Source organism: Myotis daubentonii, chromosome 3 (genome assembly GCF_963259705.1).
Source record: "Myotis daubentonii chromosome 3, mMyoDau2.1, whole genome shotgun sequence".
Lineage (NCBI taxonomy): Eukaryota > Metazoa > Chordata > Mammalia > Chiroptera > Vespertilionidae > Myotis > Myotis daubentonii.
The window spans coordinates 117,500,758-117,520,725 of record NC_081842.1 but is presented as its reverse complement, the minus strand read 5'-3'; the positions used below and the strand labels follow the sequence as shown (position 1 = coordinate 117,520,725).

General features: G+C 47.0%; 1 protein-coding gene across 2 annotated transcripts in view; it reads right to left on the bottom strand.

The window, feature by feature from the left end:
- The window catches only part of NUP210 (nucleoporin 210), a 126,958-nt gene that overhangs the window by 51,794 nt on the left and 55,196 nt on the right, over window positions 1–19,968 (bottom strand). For both annotated transcript variants that reach the window (XM_059688312.1, XM_059688313.1), the window contains exons 13-16: window positions 18,842–19,040; window positions 13,788–13,933; window positions 1,989–2,210; window positions 341–514 (exon numbers count right to left, since the gene is read on the bottom strand). In XM_059688312.1, the coding sequence (XP_059544295.1) occupies window positions 341–514; window positions 1,989–2,210; window positions 13,788–13,933; window positions 18,842–19,040 (741 nt within the window). The remainder of the gene's footprint in view (window positions 1–340; window positions 515–1,988; window positions 2,211–13,787; window positions 13,934–18,841; window positions 19,041–19,968) is intronic.

Below are 19,968 nucleotides of genomic sequence, written 5' to 3'. Positions count from 1 at the left end.
CTGGGCCCTGTCCTTGGCAGCCCTTCCTCTGACCACACACACTGCCCGCCGACAACAAGCCCCGCCTTATCATCCTCAAGTCACAGAAAGAAAAGATTTTTACAAACTGCCAAGCGCTGTGCAGAGAGAAGCAGCTGCTCCAGGTGCCAGAGGCTTCACCTTCACCGGTGCTGCCACTAGCAGCTGGGCCTGCTGGGTCTGCTGGGTCTTATCACCTCTCTAGGTCTTGGGAACCCCCAAAGGTAACATCCAGGCAAAAGTGCCCACCATGAAGGGCCAGCTGAGTGTAGATACGTGCTGTGCACTGAACTGCCACAATCCCCAAGCAGTGCCCACTCACCACCTGCTTGTTCTGCTGCAGCAGCGGACAGGACAAGCCCAGCTGGGGGCTGGCGTAGACAGGCGTCAGGGTGACCCTGGAGGGTGTGGCGCACACAAACTTCACCACAGCAGGCTCCAGCGCAGGGAAGGGGTTGGTGATGCTGGGCTTGTTCCCCACTGAGAGGGCAATGACCTGGCAGAGCACAAGGAGCAGTCAGACACCCCCAAATTTGAGGCTCGGCTCCACTGTGCACCTCACCTTGCCACCCAGCTCCATGGGACTCAGTGTGCTTTTCTGCAGAATGGGAATGATAATGACATCTACATCATGGGATACGGGGAGGGGTGGGTACAAAAGTCCAGTGACATAGGCATGGGAGATTGGAGCCCCTAGTGCCCTCTACAGACATCAGCCAGAACCACTGCCCAGGAAAGAGGTGGATTGGTGGCACCACATGGTTTCCCAGCATCCTATGAAAACCCCAGGTTGCATGAACAAATTCCCAAGTCTGGGTTGTTAAATGAAGAGTCCACCCTGACTTGAAAACATTCATCACAACGAGGTACAGGTGTGAGAGAATGTGTGCTATTGGACTGAGACCTGTGGGGGGACCAGAAAAGAGAGTGGTCCTGACCCCCTAATGACACACTCTGTAGGAAGGCATGGTCTGGTCCAGAGCCTCTCACCCTTCCTGACCTTTGGGCAGGACAAAGGGCAGTTTCCACGCTGACCCGCAGGGTTTCTGCCTACAGCCTGACACCCCAAGAAAGTAATACACAGACCAGTAGAGTGGGCAAGCTGCCCTCGATCCACGTGATTCCAACCCTCAGGGGTTCCAGTGACAGATCAGTCTACCCAGTCTCCTAATTTCTTGGTTTTCAACATTAAAAAGAAAATGAAAATTTCCTGGCCAGTGTAGCCCAGTGGTTGAGCTTCAATCCATGAACCAGGAGGTCATGGTTCAATTCCAGGTCAGGGTGCATGACTGGGTTATGGCTCAATCCCCAGTGGGAGGCGTGCAGGAGGCAGCTGATCAATGATTCTCTCTCATCATTGATGTTTCTATCTCTCCCTCTCTCTTCTCTCTGAAATCAATAAAGACATATTAAAATAAATAATAATAATAAATAAAAATTAAGAGATTTCACAGAAAAAAGTATTGGGATTCCCAGATTATCGTGAAATACCAAAAAGATCTGACAAATGTGGCCCTGTGACTTCACTCTTTACAAGACCTGCCTGCCCCTGGAGGCATCTGACTGTGCCCCTGATCTTAGCTCAGCCCTGATTTGGTAGTGGGGAGTGTTGAAGCCTGGAGAGAGAAGAGGTCACCAGGTTGTTGAAATGGAGCCAGGACTGACTAGCTCTATCAAAGCCAACATGTATAGGAAGGGGGTCCCAACCGCATGCCCTGCTTGCATTCACTACGTCATTCTACCTCACTGATCCCCATCTGTCTGAGAGATGGGTATAGCAGCAGAAGCTATATCTCAGGTATAGCAACAGAGCCTTCTGCTCTGTATGTGAGATGGATATAGCAGCAGAGCTGGGTATAGAACTGACTGAACAGTTTGATCACAGCCATTTTGATTAAATAAAATGATGCTGTGAATACAGCAGGGTCCTCCCTCTGGGCAAGGTGATCTGGGGGCGGCTGTCCTCTCACCTGTTCGCCCAAGGCCTGGCAAGTCACGAGGATCCAATGTTGCTGGTAATTACGGGAGGCAGGGGGCCCAAGGAGAGCCAGACTGATACTGTGAGTGTCCTCAGAGGTGACATTTCGGAAGAACTTGGACGGCTCCAGGACCCAGGGCCTGGGACCTCCTTCGAACAGCATCTCCTGTGAGGAGCCGAGGGTCACCAAGGCAACAGAGGAGGGGTTCACAGCCTGTGGGAGCAAAAAGAAGAGTCAGTGCCTTCCTCTGAGAGGCACGTGTAGAGGCCTGCCCTGCCCTGTGGAGGCCACATAGCCCCGCTCCTGGTGCTCATTGGCAGCACTGCCCTTGCTGTTGGTGCAAACGTGCTCTGAGGGGAATTCTGTCCTCCTCTCTGATACTGCTGGGGTGAAGGGAGCATAAATTGATCTCCTTCTTTTGTAAAACAATCCAGTAAAGGCCTTGAAAATACTGTCCTTGACACGGGAACTTCCTGTCTGGAATCTAACCTAAGGACAGTCTAGGAAGGAGGGAAATGAGCTCATGCAGAGAGGCTCACACATAGCCATTTCCCACTGCAGATGCCCAGCGCGGGGCTGCGTGAGTGCTTGGTGCATCCACACAGTGTACAATCCCGGCCGGGCTGCAGGAGTGCCTCGTGCATCGCGATGGGGCCTGTGTGGGTCCCTAAGGCAGAGCTGGGTATGGAACTGACTGAACAGTTTGATCACAGCCATCTTGTTTTAAAAAGCATGAAACAATTCTAAACAGAAACACACCAGACGACCAGGGGAAACACAGGCTGGTGTCATTGAGGGCATAATTCAGAGTGGTTTGTTTCCTCACTTCTTTCTCCACTGCATTTCTTGCGCTTCCTTCAACATGTCCATGAGCTTTGGGGAACAAGCCTTTCTGCCGTTTTGCTCCCAGCACCTAGAACAGTGCCTGGCACAGAGTAGATGTTCAATTATTTGTTAAGTGAAAGAGTGAATATTAAGTCCTCAAAGTACCCAATCTACAAAGAATAAATTAAAAAATTTTTTTAAATATTTATTTATTTATTTTTTTACAGAGAGGAAGGAAGAGGGATAGAGAGTTAGAAATATCTATGAGAGAGAAACATCGATCAGCTGCCTCCTGCGCACCCCCTACTGGGGATGTGCCCGCAACCAAGGTACATGCCCTCGACCGGAATCGAACCAGGGACCCTTCAGTCCACAGGCCAATCCTCTATCCACTGAGCCAAACTGGTTAGAGCAATTAAAGTAATTTTTTACAAAAAGCTCTCATCTGCTCTCCCGGCCTAGGGTGACCATGTGCTGTGGGCCCCAGGGGTTCCTGGGCTGAGAAAGGATGGAAAGCTGGTGGAAAGGATGTCATTCCCATCTCACAGCGGGTTTGCTCCACGAGGACACTTCCCTCTACAGACATAGCTGGGGTGTGAGGAAGCAGGGAGTCCTGAGGGCCCTGCAGCCCTGCTCTCTGCCCCCTGCCTGGGCTGCTGAGCTCCTGCACCAGGGGACCCACAGGGTTAGCACCCAGTCCTGACGTGTGAGCCTGCTTCCCTGCTAGTCACTACAGTCTGCCCCTCTGAGAGCTGCTAGGTATTCCTTCCTAAACACAGACCTTGCCCTCTCTGCATTAAATGGTTCCATACTGCCGGTCGCCCTGGGAAGAAAGGCTGAGCTAGCATTTTACCCTAGGATTCAGGCTCTCCCAGCCTGGCCCTCACCTATCTCTCTCGAGTCCCACCTTCAGACTAGTCTGTCCCCAGGCTATCCTGTGCCCCCTGCCCACTCCTTCCTCTAAAAAGCTCCTGCCTCCTCCCTCACCAGGTGACCCTCAACCTGCCAGGTAGGTGGCTCATTCTTTGGTTCCTGCTTCGAGTGTTGCTCAATCATATTGGGAGGAAAGGATTTGTTTGGGTATCTATCTCCTGATCAGGCTGTGGGCTCATTAAGAGTAGGGAAATATGTGTCTGTTTCCTTCTGTATTCACAGCATGATCTCAACCACATGAGAAATAAAATATCATATAGGAAAAATTAAAATATTAAAAAAAACAAGAACGTACAACCACACTGTGATATTTTTCAGCCATCTGATTGATACAAGTCCAAAAGTTTGACGCTCTAGCAAGCACACTGCTGGTGGGTAGATAACAGTGTACTCTTTTCCAAAATTAGTTCATTTTGGCCCAACATATGTGCCTCCCACTGCAGTGTGCCAACCTCTGCCCTGCCCCCTGTCTGCAGTGTCTGCCGACCATACAGAGCCTGACTTCTCTCAGCTTCGTCCATGCTCTCACCCCTGGGCTATGTCCAGACCTGCCAACAGCCTATAGTCCTTGCAGGTACAGGCTAATAACCACTCAGCTGTCCCCCACAGTCCTGGACCCAGAGCAGTGCCCCAACCAGATGCCACCTAAGGTGGAAACAAACTCCCACCTGAATGGCAGCTTTATATGCACACACCCTCAAGAATGGGGTAGGGCTAGTGGCTAAGGTGATGATCTGCTGAGGCCTATAGGTGCAGGCTCGCCTAGTTGGCTTTTCACAGTATATCCTTAGCAAAACAAAGGGTATTACTTTTCAATGAGAATTCTCTCCTTTTGAATTACTTTTTGCAATATGAACACTTTTCTGGGTTTATCAGCCAACAACTCCCCATGCATCCCCTCCCTGCACATGTGCACAGGTCTGCTCAAACGTCAGCTCCTCAGAGAGGCCTTCCCTAACCCCATCCAAAGCAGGACCTCCCAACACTTGTTACTTCCTTCCCTTATCACTACCTACCATCACTTTCAATGTTTATTGTCCATCTGCTTCTCTGTCCCCACAACGGGAACAACACTGCCACTTGCTCAGTCTCTCATGCTGTAAAATGAGCATGAGAAGAGCTCCTGCCTTGCAGGGTTATTGCAGCTTCAAGGGAGTGGGAATGAACACATCCAGCACAAGCTCAGTTAACAGTCTTTGCTATTATCACTGTCACTAGTATGAACTGTCATCCCATTTTACAGATGGAAAACATGAATCCCAGCAAAGAAATTTACCCAAGTTTACCCAGCTTTTCTGGCTTCAGATGCCCTGCTCTTGCCCATGTCTCAATGCCACAGTCCGCAAAACTCTGCTGTGGGTAAAGCAGGCCACTGCAGACGTCACCAAAGGAAGTTTTCATGACCAACCCAAAGGGAAAAGTTGTGCAAATGAACCAGATGCCCTGTAACCAACAGCCAGAGAACTAGGAATTATCACTTTCACACGGAATTCCATTCTCATTCGGCATAAAAGTGTCACAGAAATCTATGCCAGGGAGATAGGTCAATAACCAACACCACTAATGAGGGACACTCAGAAATCGTACAGGCTCCTTAGTACGCATCAAAGTGCAGATATTAAAACAGGCAAAGCCAGGGACTCGAGTGCCCATGTAGCTAGAGCGAGGTCTCCACCCTGGGCCTCCTTGTTTTGCAAAACAAGAAGATGGGTCTGGCCATCAAGAGGCCCTTAGTGCTGGCAGTATATGTTTCTAGGAGATAGAACAGATGCACTTTTTTGTAGGGAAATCACAGCTGGTGTAGGATGAAGAGGCAGACGGACAGGGCAGAGGGAGATTCAGGCCCCAGGCACCTGGCTGGCCCACGGTGATGCATTCAATCTATGCTAACGGACAGAAGGAAGAAGCAGGTGGGCTCTCCAGACCCAGCACTTGGGGGCTTCACAAGAGTGATGTGCAGGTGGGACAGACCCTCCATGTACAATATCATGTCATTTGCAAATAATGACAGTTTTACTTCTTCTTTTCCAATTTGGATGCCTTTTATTTCTTCTTGTCTTGGCTAGCATTTCCAGTACTATGTCAAATAGGAGTGGGGAAAGTTGGCATCCCTGTCTTGTTCCTGTTCTTAGGGGAAATGGTTTTAGTTTATGCCCATTAAGTATGATGTTGGCTGTAGGTTTGTCTTATATGGCCTTTATCATGTTGAGATATGCTCCCTCTATTCCCACATTGCTGAGAGTTTGGGTGTTGGATTTTGTCAAATGCTTTCTCTGTGTCTATTGATATGATCATGAGATTTTTGTCTTTCAATTTATTTATGTGCTGTATCATGTTTATTGATCTGCAGATATTGTACCAGCCTTGCATCCCTGAAATAAATCCCACTTGGTCAGGGTGTGATTGTTTAATATATTGTTAGATACAATTTGCTAAGATTTTGTTGAGGATTTTGGCATCTATGTTCATCAGGAATACTGGCCTTTAATTCTCTTTCTTTGTAGTATCCTTATCTGATTTGGGAATTATAATAATGCTGGCCTCATAAAGAGTTTGGAAGTGTACCTTCCTTTTGGATTTTCTGAAATAGTTTGAGGAGTATAGGTGTTAGTTCTTCTTTGAATGTTTGGTAAAACTTCCCTGTGAAACTGTCTGGACCTGGGTTTTTGTTTGCTGGGAGTTCTTTTTATTACTGCTTCTATTTCATCAGCTGTTACTGGCTTATTCAGATTTTCTGATTCCTCCTGATTCAGTTTTTGGAGATACATTTTTCTAGAAACTTGTCTATTTCATCCACATTGTCCAGCTTATTGGCATACAGTTGTTCATAGTATTTTCTTACAATCATTTGTATTTCTGTGGTGTCAGTGGTTACTTCTCCATTTTGTTTCTGATTTTATTTATTTGGGTCCTCTCTGTTTCTTGATGAGTCTGGCTAATGGTTTGTCTACTTTGTTTATCCTTTCAAAAAACCAGCCCTTGGTTTCATTGACTTTTTATTTTTTTGTATTGTTTTTTAGTCCCTTGTTATTTATTTCTGCTCTAATCTTTATTATTTCCTTCCTTTTACTTACTCTGGGCTTTTCTTGTTGTTTTCTTTCTAGTTCTTTAAGTTGTAGGATCAAATAGTTTATTGTTGATTTTTCTTGTGTGTGTTTGTTTGTTTGTTTTTTTGAGGTATGCCTGTAGTACTATGAATTTCCCTCACAGGATTGCTTTTGCTGTGTCACAGAGATTTTGGGTTGTTGTGTGTTCATTTTAATTTGTTTCCAGAAGTTTTTTTATTTCTTTTTTGATCTTGTTGGTAACCCATTCATTGTTTAATAACATGCTACTTAGCCTCCTTGTGTTTGAATGTTTGGGGTGTTTTTACTGTAGTTGATTTCTAATTTCATTCCACTGTGATCTGAGAAGATGCCTGATATGATTTCAATCTTCTTGAACTTGTAGAGACTTGTTTTGTGTCCTAACATGTGGTCTATCTTTGTGAATGATCCATATGCACTTTAGAAGAATGTATATTCTGCAGCTTTGGAGTGAAATGTTCCATAAATGTCTATTAAATCCATCTGATGCAGTGTATCCTTTAGAGTCACTATTTCCTTGTTAAGTTTTTGTCTGGAAGATCTATCCAGTGAAGTCACAGGGGTGTTAAAGTCCCCTACTATGACTGTATTGTTGTCAATCTTTCCATTAACATCCTCTAGAATTTTTTTTTATATATATTTAGGTGTTCCTGTATTGGGTGCATATATGTTTAATAAGGTTATTTCCTCTTGTTGGATCATTCCCTTTAGTATTATGTAGTGACCTTTGTTGTCTCTTATGATGGCCTTCATTTTAAAGTCTATTTTGTTGGATATGAGTATTGCTACTCCAGCTTTTTTTTTTCCATTTGCATGGAAAAATTTTCCCATCCCTTCACGCTCATCCTGTGTGTGTCTTTTGTTCTGAGGTGGGTCTCCTATACACAGCATATGGTTGGGTCATGTTTTTGTATCCATTTAGCTACCCTACGCCTTTTGATTGGAGGATTTAATCCATTTTCATTTAGGCTTATTATTGACAGGTACTTATTTATTGCCATTTTAATTCTGTATGGCTAGGGTTCTCTGCTTCTTCTTATTATTATAGCAGTCCTTTTGCATTTCTTGTAATGCTGGCTTGGTGGTGATGCACTCCTTTAGCCTTTTTTTGTTTGGTCTGGGAAGCTCTTTGTTTGACCATCTATTTTGAATGATAGCCTTGCTGGATATAATAGTCTTGGTCTCAGATCTTGCTTTCCATTACCTTGAGTACTTCATGCCATTCCCTTCTGGCCTATAGAGTTTCTGTTGAGATATCAGGTGTCAGCCTTATGGGAGCTCCTTTGAGGTAACAGTTTTCTTTTCTCTTGCTGCCTTTAAGATTCTTTCTTTGTCTTTAATTTTTGGCATTTTAATTTTGATGTGTTTGGGCATGGGCCTGTTTGGGTTCTTCTTGCTTGGGGTTCTCTGTGCCTCCTGAAGTTGTGCTACTTTTTCCTTAACCAGGTTATGGAAGTTTTCTGCCATTATTTCTTCAAACATGTTCTCTATTCCTTTCTCTCTTTCTGCTTCTTCTGGCACACCTGCTACTCTAATATTGTTACATTTTACATTGTCCCACAGCTCCCTTAAGCTGTGCTACTGTTTTTGTTTTTTCTTTTTGGTTCTCTGATTGAGTGATATTTTCAACTCTGTCTTCTAATTCACTGATTTGATTGATCCTCAGCTTCCCCTAATCTACTGTGTATTCCTTCCAATGCATTCTTTATTTGTGTTATATCATTATCTCACAGTTGTTTTTTCATAGTTATTATATTTTTTTATGCTGTTGAACATCTTTACCATCATTACTCTGAACTCTGTTTCAGATAAAAGTCTTACTCTGCTTCATTTACCTCTTCTTCTGGAGAATTCTCATGCTCTTTCATTTGGGGGTTGCTTTTTTGTGACCTCATTTTGGCTGTTTCTTTGGGTTTATGACTCTGTATTAGGTACATCCTCTACACCTCTCTCTCAAATCTCTAGTGTTAAAGGCTGTTTCTGACTACTTAGGTGAGGCAAAGCCTCAAAGCCTCCAGAGATCACCTTTGCCTACAGACTGATAGGATAGGGACTTGAATTGCCCCCCAGGCAATTGTCCTCAGGTGTAGTGAGTTTTTTTCAACAGGGTGGGGCAGTAGCTTCCGCCTGAAGGCTAACTGTTATTTTTATCTTTTAAGTAGCTCAGGGCAAGGTGTTTTCCAATAGGGTGTGTCACCTGTCTTCCCCCAAGGCAAGGCAAATGTCTATGTGGGAAAGATGTCCTCTGCTGGGTGAGTGAATGACTCAGCCCAGGAAACATGGGGTGTCTGCCTTCTTAGCTCTATCCCTTGAGTCCCCAGTCCTGGCTTCTGCTCTCACAGCTCCAATCCACTTCACCCTCCCTCTGCTGGAGCACAAGGTGGGTGGCTCCACAGGGAATTTTGTGTGTTGGCCCTTTAAGAGGGTGCCTGAATTTTCAGCTGTCACTCCCTGGCAGACAGCACCCTGCTGCTTTTCACAGTCAGATGTTATGTGGTTACCCTTCTCAGTTCTGGTGCTCTCTGCTGGAGGGCCCAGCTTGTGGATTAGATCCCAGAATTCTCAGTGGCAACACCCCACAGCTGAGATATCTCTCTGGGACTTCAGTTGCTGTCTGTGGGCGCCCAGCCAGCCCTTTTGTGCCTCCACCCCTCCTACCAGTCTCTATGGGGTCTCCACTTTCGGTCCTCAGATATCAGGGTTCTCTCCTACAAGTTTTCCATTGATTATTCAGGAAGTTTTTCTGTGTTTTAGTTGTAATTCCAGTTTGTTCCTGGGAGCATGTCCATGCAGCATCCACTTACTCTGCCACTGCAGCAGACAAGGGCTAAGGAGTGACTGGGATGTTAACTGCAGAGGGAGTCAGGTCACTGGCAAGCATGAGCCCCACCATGATCCTAGCATAGAGAGGAGATACCATGTAAGTTGGAGGGCGAGGGCAAGCAGTGCAAACAAGATCTGAAATGGATCTTTCTTCTGCGGATCAGATGGGGAGAGTCCTTACACTGTGCTTCCAGGGCACACACATTCCCCTACCCCACCAGTAGTGCTGGTCATGTGTGAACCTGACTGTCATCCCCAGACCTTCACCAACTGCCCACTGCAAGATGAGAACATCCAGCTCCTAAATGGATTTCAAAAACCTCCTGTTCTGACCCACAACAGTCTCTAATCTCACTCCAAGATATACTACACTACTTCTGGTGCCCCCACCAGCCACACTTCCTGCCTCCCTGTCCTCCTTCTATTTCTATGTTCATCAGTGACCTGTCCTCCTGGGGACTCTTCATTATCTCTATGTTCACTGCAATGATCTGAGAGCCAGTCTTCCCCATACACTGGCAGCCTCCCTGGCACAGACTGTAAGATTTCTCCCTAGAGCTCTGTCTCCCCAGCCTGGGCCTATACCTGCCAAGTGCCCAGCAACTGTCTGCAAAGTAAAATGATGGAAGGACCAGCAAACACAGGCTGCAGCAATGACTGCTGCCTTCCCAGTTTCCATACTCCTCTCTTCCTTAGAGAAAGAACCCCATTTTATTAGCGTAGTAAATATCCCAGCTAAAATATGTCCCTCGGTGTGACCAACAGATTAAGTCTTGGCCAGTGATATATGGGTGGAAACTGCTTCTTTAAAGTTCTGACAAGGCTCCTACAGGAAATGAACTCAGCTGAGAGGGAGCTCTTCCCCTTCTGGCTACGTGGAATGCAGACAGGATGGCGGGAGCTTCAGTAGCCAACTTTAGACCACGAGGCAGCCTTGAAGATGAAAGCCACATACTAGTATGATGAAGTAGAGACAGAAACCTGGGTCCCTGATGACTCTGGAGCTGCCACACTAGCTCTGTGTGAACAAGAAATAAATTCTCTATTGGTTAGGCCACTGTTATTTGGGTTTTGTTACCTGACCTTAACTGATATGAAGGCATAAGATAGATAAAAGGAGAAGAGACCCATATTCTTCTATTATTTGTCTAGTAAGGAAGCCGCCTTGATTGGGGACATGCCTACCTTATCTCTACCTTTAATCCCGTGTTGGGACAGTGAGTTCAGTTGTGGGCCTCTGATGTTCTAGCTCAATACCCCAGTAATCAGACCATCCAGTCATCTGGAGAAGCACTCATGAGGGCTATGCAGAACCTCACAGGGGGGTCCTGGCAGAACACCCCACCTAGTGGCAGGCTGTGGCCAGCTATAGAGGACGGTGGGGGGCTGTGGAGGGCTATGAGCAGCTATGGTGGGCTGCGGGCAGCTGTAGAGAGCTATGGTGGGCTGTGGGGGGCTATGGGCAGCTATGGTGGGCTGTGGCAGGCTGTGGCGGGCTGTGGGCAGCTATGACAGGCTATGGGGAGCTGTGGGCGGCTATGGCAGGCTGTGGCAGGACTTCTTCAAGAATGACCACTGCCATCTTAGGAATTTCTGTTCTCTTCAGCTCTGCTCTCGAAGCCCTCTCACCTCATCCAGTGCCCTCATCAGGAAGGGAAGTTTGACCTCCTAATTTTAAACTGCTAGCCTCCCTTGCCCCATGCTTTTTATAATCTCACACTTTTCTCTTAGTAAAACATCTGTAAGGATCTGCTATTTTAGGTCTGGGGGTCAGGAGATCTTGAGTTCAGTCCTGCATGGTTAACCCTGAACACATTTTCCCTACTTGTTCATTTTAAATAAAACAACCCTTCTCAAATAATTAAAACAGAACCACTCCTCTTCTGGATATGAATGAAGGTGAAGGAAATAAAACACTAACTTGAAAAGATTTCTGCACCCTCATATTCACTACAGCATTATTTACAATAGCTAAGACATAAAAACAACCTAAGTATCCACTGATGAATGAGTGGATAAAGAAAATATGCTTCATATATACAATGGAATATTATTCAGCCATAAAAAAAATCCTGCCATTTGCAACAACATGCACAGACCGTGAGGGCATTATTCTGTGACATAAGTCAGACAGAAAAGACATATAGTATATGATATCACTTATATTTGGAATAAAAAACAAATGAACAACTCATAGATACAGAACACACATTGATGATTGCAAGGGTGAGAAAGGAATTGGAGGAGAAATGCATAAAGGAAATCTAAACATACAAACTTCCAGTATAAAATAAATTAGTTCTAGGGATGTAATGTACAGCATGGTGACGATAGTTAACAATACTGTATTGCATATTTTATTTTTTAATCCTCACTTGAGGATATTTTTTTCTTCATTGATTTTTAGAAAGAGGAGAATGGAGGGGAAGAGAGAGAGAGACACATCACATCAATTGGTTGCCTCCCGTACAGGCCCTGGCCAGGGCTGGGGATCAAATCCACAACTGAGGTGCATGACCTTGACCAGGAATCGAACCCACAACCCTTAGTTCCATGGGTTGACACTCTAACCACTGAGCAAAACCAGCCAGGGCTGTATTACATGCTTTTTAAGCTGCTAATAAAGTAGAGCTTAAAAGTTCTCATCACAAGAAAAAAATATTTAACTATGGGTGGTGATGGATGGCAACTAGACTTACTTGGGTGACCATTTCCTGATATATACAAACATTGAATCATTATGTTGCACATAATGCAATGTTATAGGTCAGTTATATATACACTGTTATATGTCAATTATACCTCAATTTTTAAAAAAGCTGTCTGTGTTATATCAGGCACTATTTCCAGGGCCAGGGGCTCTGAGATGAAAGATTCTGATGTTACTGAGCTTGCTTTAATGAGTAAAGTCAGAAACCCAGGTGACCAGAGCTGTCCCAGAGGTTGATGGTGAGTGTCAGGGAATGCAAGCACTGGCTGGGCCTTCAGCCATCCCCTGAAAAAGGAGCCAACTTACCTTCTCTGGGCCTCCTGTGTGAGAAGCACAGTTCAAAGTAAGAAACAGATACATGCACCATCCTGCTTCATAGTAGCTATTGTGTGAAGCCTTCTTTTTTATTCGTATTTTAATTATTAACCCTCATTGGGCACTCACTACTTCCTAGGCACTGTTTTAAGCCGATTTTGCACATAACTCAGCTAATTCTCACCACAACCCTATGAAGTGGGTACTATATTAGCCCATTTTTACAGGCAGGGAAACTGAGGCCCAAAGAAATTAACCCTTTGTATGCCATTAGCATCTATAGACGCAAGCGAGATAAAAGCATTTTTGGATGCATGGCAGTTAACTGGTTAAATTAGCCAAAGCTCTTGGTTGGCAAACCGTGGCTCATGAGCCACATGCGGCTCTTTAGCCCCTTGAGTGTGGCTGTTCCACAAAATACCACGTGCGGGCGTGCACATACAGTGCGATTGAAACTTCCTGGCCCATGCACAGAAGTCAGTATTTTGTGGAAGAGCTGGTATTTTGTGAAAGAGCCACACTCAAGGCCCAAAGAGCCACGTGTGGCTCGCAAGCTGCGGTTTGCAGAGCCGCAGTTTGCTGACCACTGGCCAAAGCCACAGAACTGGTGTCGGACCTGGATCCAAACTCAGGGTTGGTGTCAACCCTGAGGCAGTGTGCTGTGACCTCAAGTGCTGTAACTGCCACAGATGGACAAATGGGGACTCAGATGCTTGATGGTTACCTGACAGGCAGGGGGAAAATCCAAACCTGTCCCAGATTCCTGAGGCTTCAGAATTTGCACTCACAAGCCAGGGCCACTGTCCCCATTCGAGGGTTCTGTGGAGACCCTGCAGGGTAACTCTGGAGATCACTAGAATCACCCTCTCTGTCTTAATCCCTGGAGGCCCAGAGAGGGTAACATTTCATCTGCATGGGTATCAGGAGTCACTAAGCACTGCTCTTTTACATACTTCCTCATTTCAGCCTGAAACCCAAAGAAAGAGATCGCTGCTCTAAAAGCTATTCTAAATCATCAGGGCTTTAACACAAATTCACCAGAACAAATGAATAATTCCCATCATGGAAGCAGGTGGAGTACAGGGGCCCCAGGCTCACCTTGAGGGGCAGGTAGGCAGCAATGGTGATGCGGGCACTCAGGTGGATGTGGCCATGTTTGTAGCTCACCAGAAGCACAGTGTGCCCCTGGGCCTCGGCTCTTACGCTGACACCACTGCAGTGCTCAGACCCCGGCTGCAGCCGCCCTGCAAGAAGAGAGCCAGGTAGTCACTCTGAATTTGCCTTTGTTGAAAGACCACACAGGCAGACAGTCCTTTCATCCTGGGTTAGATACACAACCTAATTTTCTAACGTAAAATTATAATTCCCATACCAAACAGTACATCGTCAGAAACATACAGTTCACAATGACCCCCCCCCCCACACACACACCCCATAAACTGAGCACACCCTGTACCCAGGACTGGGATCAAGAAACGTGACCTGTTCCCTGGAATCTCCCATGGACCCTTCGGGTCACTAGCTCCTCCCCAAAGGAGAACCACTGTACTTCTGCTGGCTTCTCTATTTTATATAAAGGGATCCACTGAGCTTACACTCCTTTGTGTCTGCCCTCTTCAACTAGGTGTGGATGGTGAGATCCCTCCTTATGTTATGCATGTTGTAGATCTTTTATCCATATTTGTATACATGATTCTGTTGTGTGAAGAGATTTCTCCATGCTACTGCAAAGTCCTGGGCTGTTCCCGGGCAGCACAACAGCACACAGCGCTGCTGAGAACATTTCTTTTGGTGCATGTTTCTTCGGGTGGACATATTTCGGCCTTTCTGTTGAGTGTGTCCCTAAGAATGCCATATGTGCACCCCTTATCCCTATTGCCTAGGATCATGCGTATGTTGAGCTTTCAATATTCCTGCCTAATACCTTTCCTAAAATGGTTGTAACAAGTTATACTATTTCTAAAGGCCATGCTACATCCCTGCCAATGGTTGGTATTTTCCACCCTTTTTAAAAAAGGCCATTCTAGTGGGAGTATAGCAGAGTTCTATTGTTTTCTTTCCAAACTTTTAGAAAAAATTACATTGTGAAACCCCATATTGCCACCCCCTAGATTCTACAATTACCATTTTGCTTTATTTCTGTTATTGCATTATCTATCCATCCCCTACCCATTGACCAATTGATCTTATTTTTTTAACTATATATATTTTTATTGATTTCCAAGAGGAAGGGAGAGAGATAGAGAGATAGAAACATCAATGAGAAAGAATCACTGACTGGCTGCCTCCTGCACGCCCCCTACTGGGGGGGCGGGGGGAATCAAACCCGCAACCCGGGCATATGCCCTTGGCTGGAATTGAACCTGGGACCCTTCAGTCTGCAGGCTGATGCTCTATCCACTGAGCCAAACCGGCCAGGGCTGATCTTATTTTTTATGCATTTAAAAGTAAGTTGCAGGTGTCAGAATACTTCATTCTAAATACTTTATCAAACAGGTAATTATCTACAGTTTAATATTTCTTTATGGTTCTGTTTTTCTAAAAATCAAATTTATACACAGTGAAATGCACAGACCAGACCATGAATTCTGGCTATCCGGAAGCCCCAATCTCCCACGTGCAGAACCGTCCCCACCGCCCCAGGTCCCTCATGTGGTTTCCAAGGCAATCCCCAGCCACTCCTCCCCTACAGGCCATCACTATACCATTCTGATTTTTCCCAACATAGTTTAGTTTTTTTTAATACTAGTTTTACTGAAATATAAATCACATACTGCAGAATCACCCATTTAAAATGCACATGCAAGTCTGTGGTTTTTAACATATTCATGGGGTTGTGCAACTATCACCACTAATTTTAGAGCATTTCACCCCGAGCAAGAAACTCCATACCCATGAGCAGTCACCCTCCTCCCCTAGACCCCATCCTTGGCAACCACTGCTCTACACTCAGTCTCCACATGGACCGGTTTGCCTCACACTACACATCCACAAACTGCACTCTTCATGTCTGGCTCGTCTCATGCAGTGTATTTTTTAAACTTGGCCATGTTGCTGCGTGATCAATGGCTTGCTTCCTTTGCATTGCTGAGAAGTTTTCCACCGCCAGGATGTCCCGCAGTCTGCTTATCCATTCAACAGTTGATCGGCATTTGGGTTCTTTCCAGTTTGGAGCAATTAGTCAAAGAGCTGCTGTGGACATCTGAGAACAATCTCCTCCACCCTTAGGACACATTTCAATGCATGCTGTTTCGCCAATGGCCACTGCTGTGCCCACCAAGAAGGACAGGCCAGAGTCCACAGGCAGAGCCCAGGAGCTCCTGAAAACTGAAACTGCCAAATGGGCCATCTGTGTCCACATTACACAAAAACAACAGGAAAATGATGGGTCTGGGTATGGACCCTGCTGTCTTCCAGTCAGGTACAAGGAGTCTGCACAAACGTTTATCTGGACATGACCCTGAATTATAAGTAGGGAGGTGGGCCCTTTGTAGGAAGATGCTGAAGATGGAGCCCCAAGGGGCTTACTCTGGTTCCCAGGACCTGCCCTGGAAAGTGGAGGCCCACCTGCCCCAACCTGGCAGGAGCCGGAGTGTGCCACATCCTTTCTTGTCTCTAGGCTTACAACACTCTTCCTGCTCCTTGGAATACTCTTCCCATTTCTCCCAGCCCCATCCTTCAGGTCTCAGCCTTCCTGCACACCTCCAAACTGGCGTAGGCACTTTCTTCAAGCACATCTTTTCTGGGGAACGTGTTTAGGCATTTTGGTGGGTTCATGGCTAGGAGTGAGACAGAGCCCCCAGGACCCTTGCTCCCACACTGGCACACTGTCCCAGCACCACTCCTGCCCACTGCACCATCTGTCTTACTAGACTGTAAAGGCCATGAAGGTGAGACCACAGCTCTCATGGTAACCAGGGGACCCCAGGGCATAGCACTTGGGAGGTACTCAGTGAACAAAGGGCTAGAAATCAGCTGAGTCTGAGAACAGAGAAAGGACTGGGGTGGGGACAAGAGCTGTGGGGTTGCCACCCCCAGAGGTCAACCTGGTCAAGCCCAATCCTGGGGGTCCATGAAGAAGTTCACAGTAACACTCACAACCCCAAGGGGCTCTTAAGGGGGCTTCCATGATGAGGACATGGCAGAAATGGGATCCCAGTGGCAAGTCCAGCAGGAAGAGGGTGAGGCCCCAAATTACTCAAATGCTGCTGGTAGGGGTGTTGCCTGGGATCCTGGTCGAGCCCTTTCCAAGAACCAAGGCTTGAGCTCCATCAGGTGTGTCTTAACTTGGTCAAGACCAAGGACCTGCACTTAGTAGGGGAGACGGAGAAAGAGAAGGACCCTGTCAGCCTAACTGGGATCCTATCGGTCCTCATGTTTCTCTTCCATGAGCCTCCTGTGCCCTAGGGCAGGTGTCACTCAATCTACTGACCCCATCTGGTCCTGTGTCCCACGGATTTCCATGATGTCATCGCCTTTCTACCCTGACTAGGCTTCTCATGTTACCTGGGCCCTACCACAAGCCTCCACAAAGCCACATGTACTCTACATTGGGGGACACTTAAGAAGCTTTCTAAGGGAAATTTTGCTGCCACAGGACTTGTCTCCACTGCTTTCTTCAGGACCAAATCCCAGCTCTGGGCTGAGGGACATCCATTGTAACCCTCACAGCAGGCAAGGGGCCGGTATCCCCACTTTATACATTGAAGAATCCAAGGCTCAGAGAGGTTGGGCAACTCAGCCAATATTGAAGAAGGGGTGCTCAGACTCAGGAGTGTGGAATTCCAAGGCCTGTCCTTTATTCCTGGACTCCTGGATGCTTACCCAGCGCCTGGGCTGAGCCTGCCGATTCCCCTCCAGGACACCTGTGGGGGACTGGGAGGCAGGCTTCTTCCCTGTCGCCAGCAGGGCTCTCTCCCACGCACTAATGTTTTCCTCCACCCTAAATTGTTGCCTCGCCAAGAACACTTTAAGATCTCCCACAGCTGGTTCTCCTGGATGGTCAGAGAGGACCTGGCATAGCTTGTCCTTCCTCTGCGCAGCTCCGAGTTCACAGGGCTCCATGGGTAGCCATGCTGTGACGCTGGTGTGGAAGGCTGCTCAGCACCTCGGGCCACTCTACAAACACCTCTGCCAACTGGACTTCCCAGCCCCATCAGGATCAAGCCACACTGCTCTGCTCACAGACCGTCAGTGGCTCCCCACTGCCTGGACACTGAGGTCTAAGCCCTCCAGTGCCCTCCACAATTCAGGATTCAACAAGTTCAGCCATTCCAGGTCCACTGTGTGTGCCCACGTCCCTGGACATGCCCACCTCAGGAGCCCCACCCACTGAATGCTGTTCCCTGTTTCCCTGTTACTTCCACCCCTGCTCAAACCTTACTCCTTCCTCAATGGCTCAATAGTCCTTGCTTTTCTTCATCTGCACATCGAAGAGGAGCTCTCTGCTGCCCCTGAGCTAATTTCCCTGCAAAGCCCACTTTTTGGAGGACTGAGGCTTCAGATCAGTATCCCAGACATACTCGGATCTGCATACCATCACACCCTGTGCCCTTTGTGACCTTGGATGGCTACACAGCTTCAGTCTCTTTATCTGACACATGGCCCAACACCAGTTCCTCCTCCTGTGATGGTTGTGAAGTCTAAGGAGGGCATACACAGAGGCTCACTTACCTGTACCTGGCAGGGCTGACACCCTATAAATTAACAAGCTTCCACTGACACCAACACCACTGACACCACCACCCCCCAAACCCTGCATGGGGCGCTGATGGCTCTGGAGGGCTAGACCACACATGTCTCAAAGGTGTTGCGATTCTGTCCCTAACCAAATCCCCTTATCAACAGTGTATTCTGAGCATCTACTACAGTCCAGATGCTGCAATAGGCACTGTGACATGCAATTCTATTTAGTATGATACTGCATTAGAGATGTGGAAACAGGCTGAGAGAGCACAGTGACACAATAGGTCACATGGCAGGTAAGATCCAAATCAGACCATTGCTGGTGGAGCACAAGGAGACAAATGCCATTTCTCATGCTGTGACCCCTGCTGCCTCAAACCCTCTATTTAGGAGCCTAGAGCAGCCCATGTTGAACACAAGGCGTCAACCCACTGCTATCTGGCACCTGCTCATCAGTGCTAATTTACCTGGAAGCAGCTGGAATACGCCCTGGTTCTCCACCTCGACCACCAAGTCTAAGTGGGAGCAGTCGCTCAGGGTGACCACCTCGTTGGCCCCGCCGGGCATTAGGCCATTGATCCTTATGGGCAGCTCCAGGGTCTGGCCCACTCGTGCCTCCACCTGGCAAGGGGTGAACTCCATGCCTCTGGGCTCAATCACATACACCTGGAAGACAGGGAGTTGATTAGGTCATCAGGCTCCATGGGAGAGGAAAGGCCTGCTGCTCGGATTTACTAACAGTACTGTGTGCTGGGTACCAACTATATATCAGTGAGAAGACCAAGCCTGAGGGTCATGTGGGTGTATGCTGGGGACTGAGGTAATGTTCAGGGATAGAGCTGTCAGGGAAGACCTCTCTGAAAAGGTGATGTAGGCTTAGATCTGAGAGCCACAAAAGTCTGGAGGAAAGACATTCTGGGAAGAGATGGTCCGAGCAAAGATCCTGAGGCATGTACCACCTCAGCACATTGGAAAAATATAAAGAAGGCAGTGTACAGGGTGAGAGAGAGCCATCATCAAAAACAATGAATCTTTGTCCAGCAGGTGTGGCTCAGTGGGTTGAGTGTCGACCTATGAACCAGGCAGTCACAGTTCTATTCCCAGTCAGGGCATATGCCCAGGTGTGCGCTCGATCCCCAGTGTGGGGCACACAGGAGGCAGCTGATCAATGATTCTCCCATCATTGATATTTCTATCACTCTCCCTCTCCCTTCCTCTCTGAAATCAATAAAAATATTTTTTTAAAAACAACAATCTTTGTATAAACAAAACTTATCAGACTCCAGGTTCAGTTAGGAGAATATTGCTAACTCACTGACTCCTCTCAGTCTCCTTGTTAAGAAGGTTCTAATACCAACCTCAACACTTGATGAAGAAACTGGCATGGGAGGTTAAAGAACCTATCTGGGCTGAAGCATGGTGGTGTCTGGCCCAGGCAGACCAGCCCCGAGAGCCAGGCTGTAACCATTATACACTGCCCATCAGGGAATTGTCCTCGGCTTTTGGCTGAGTAACTGAGTGGAAGGTGGCACATTTACTGAGATGAAGAAGCTTGGGAGATGGGGAGGGGCAAGGTGGTTAGAGTTTATCTAAA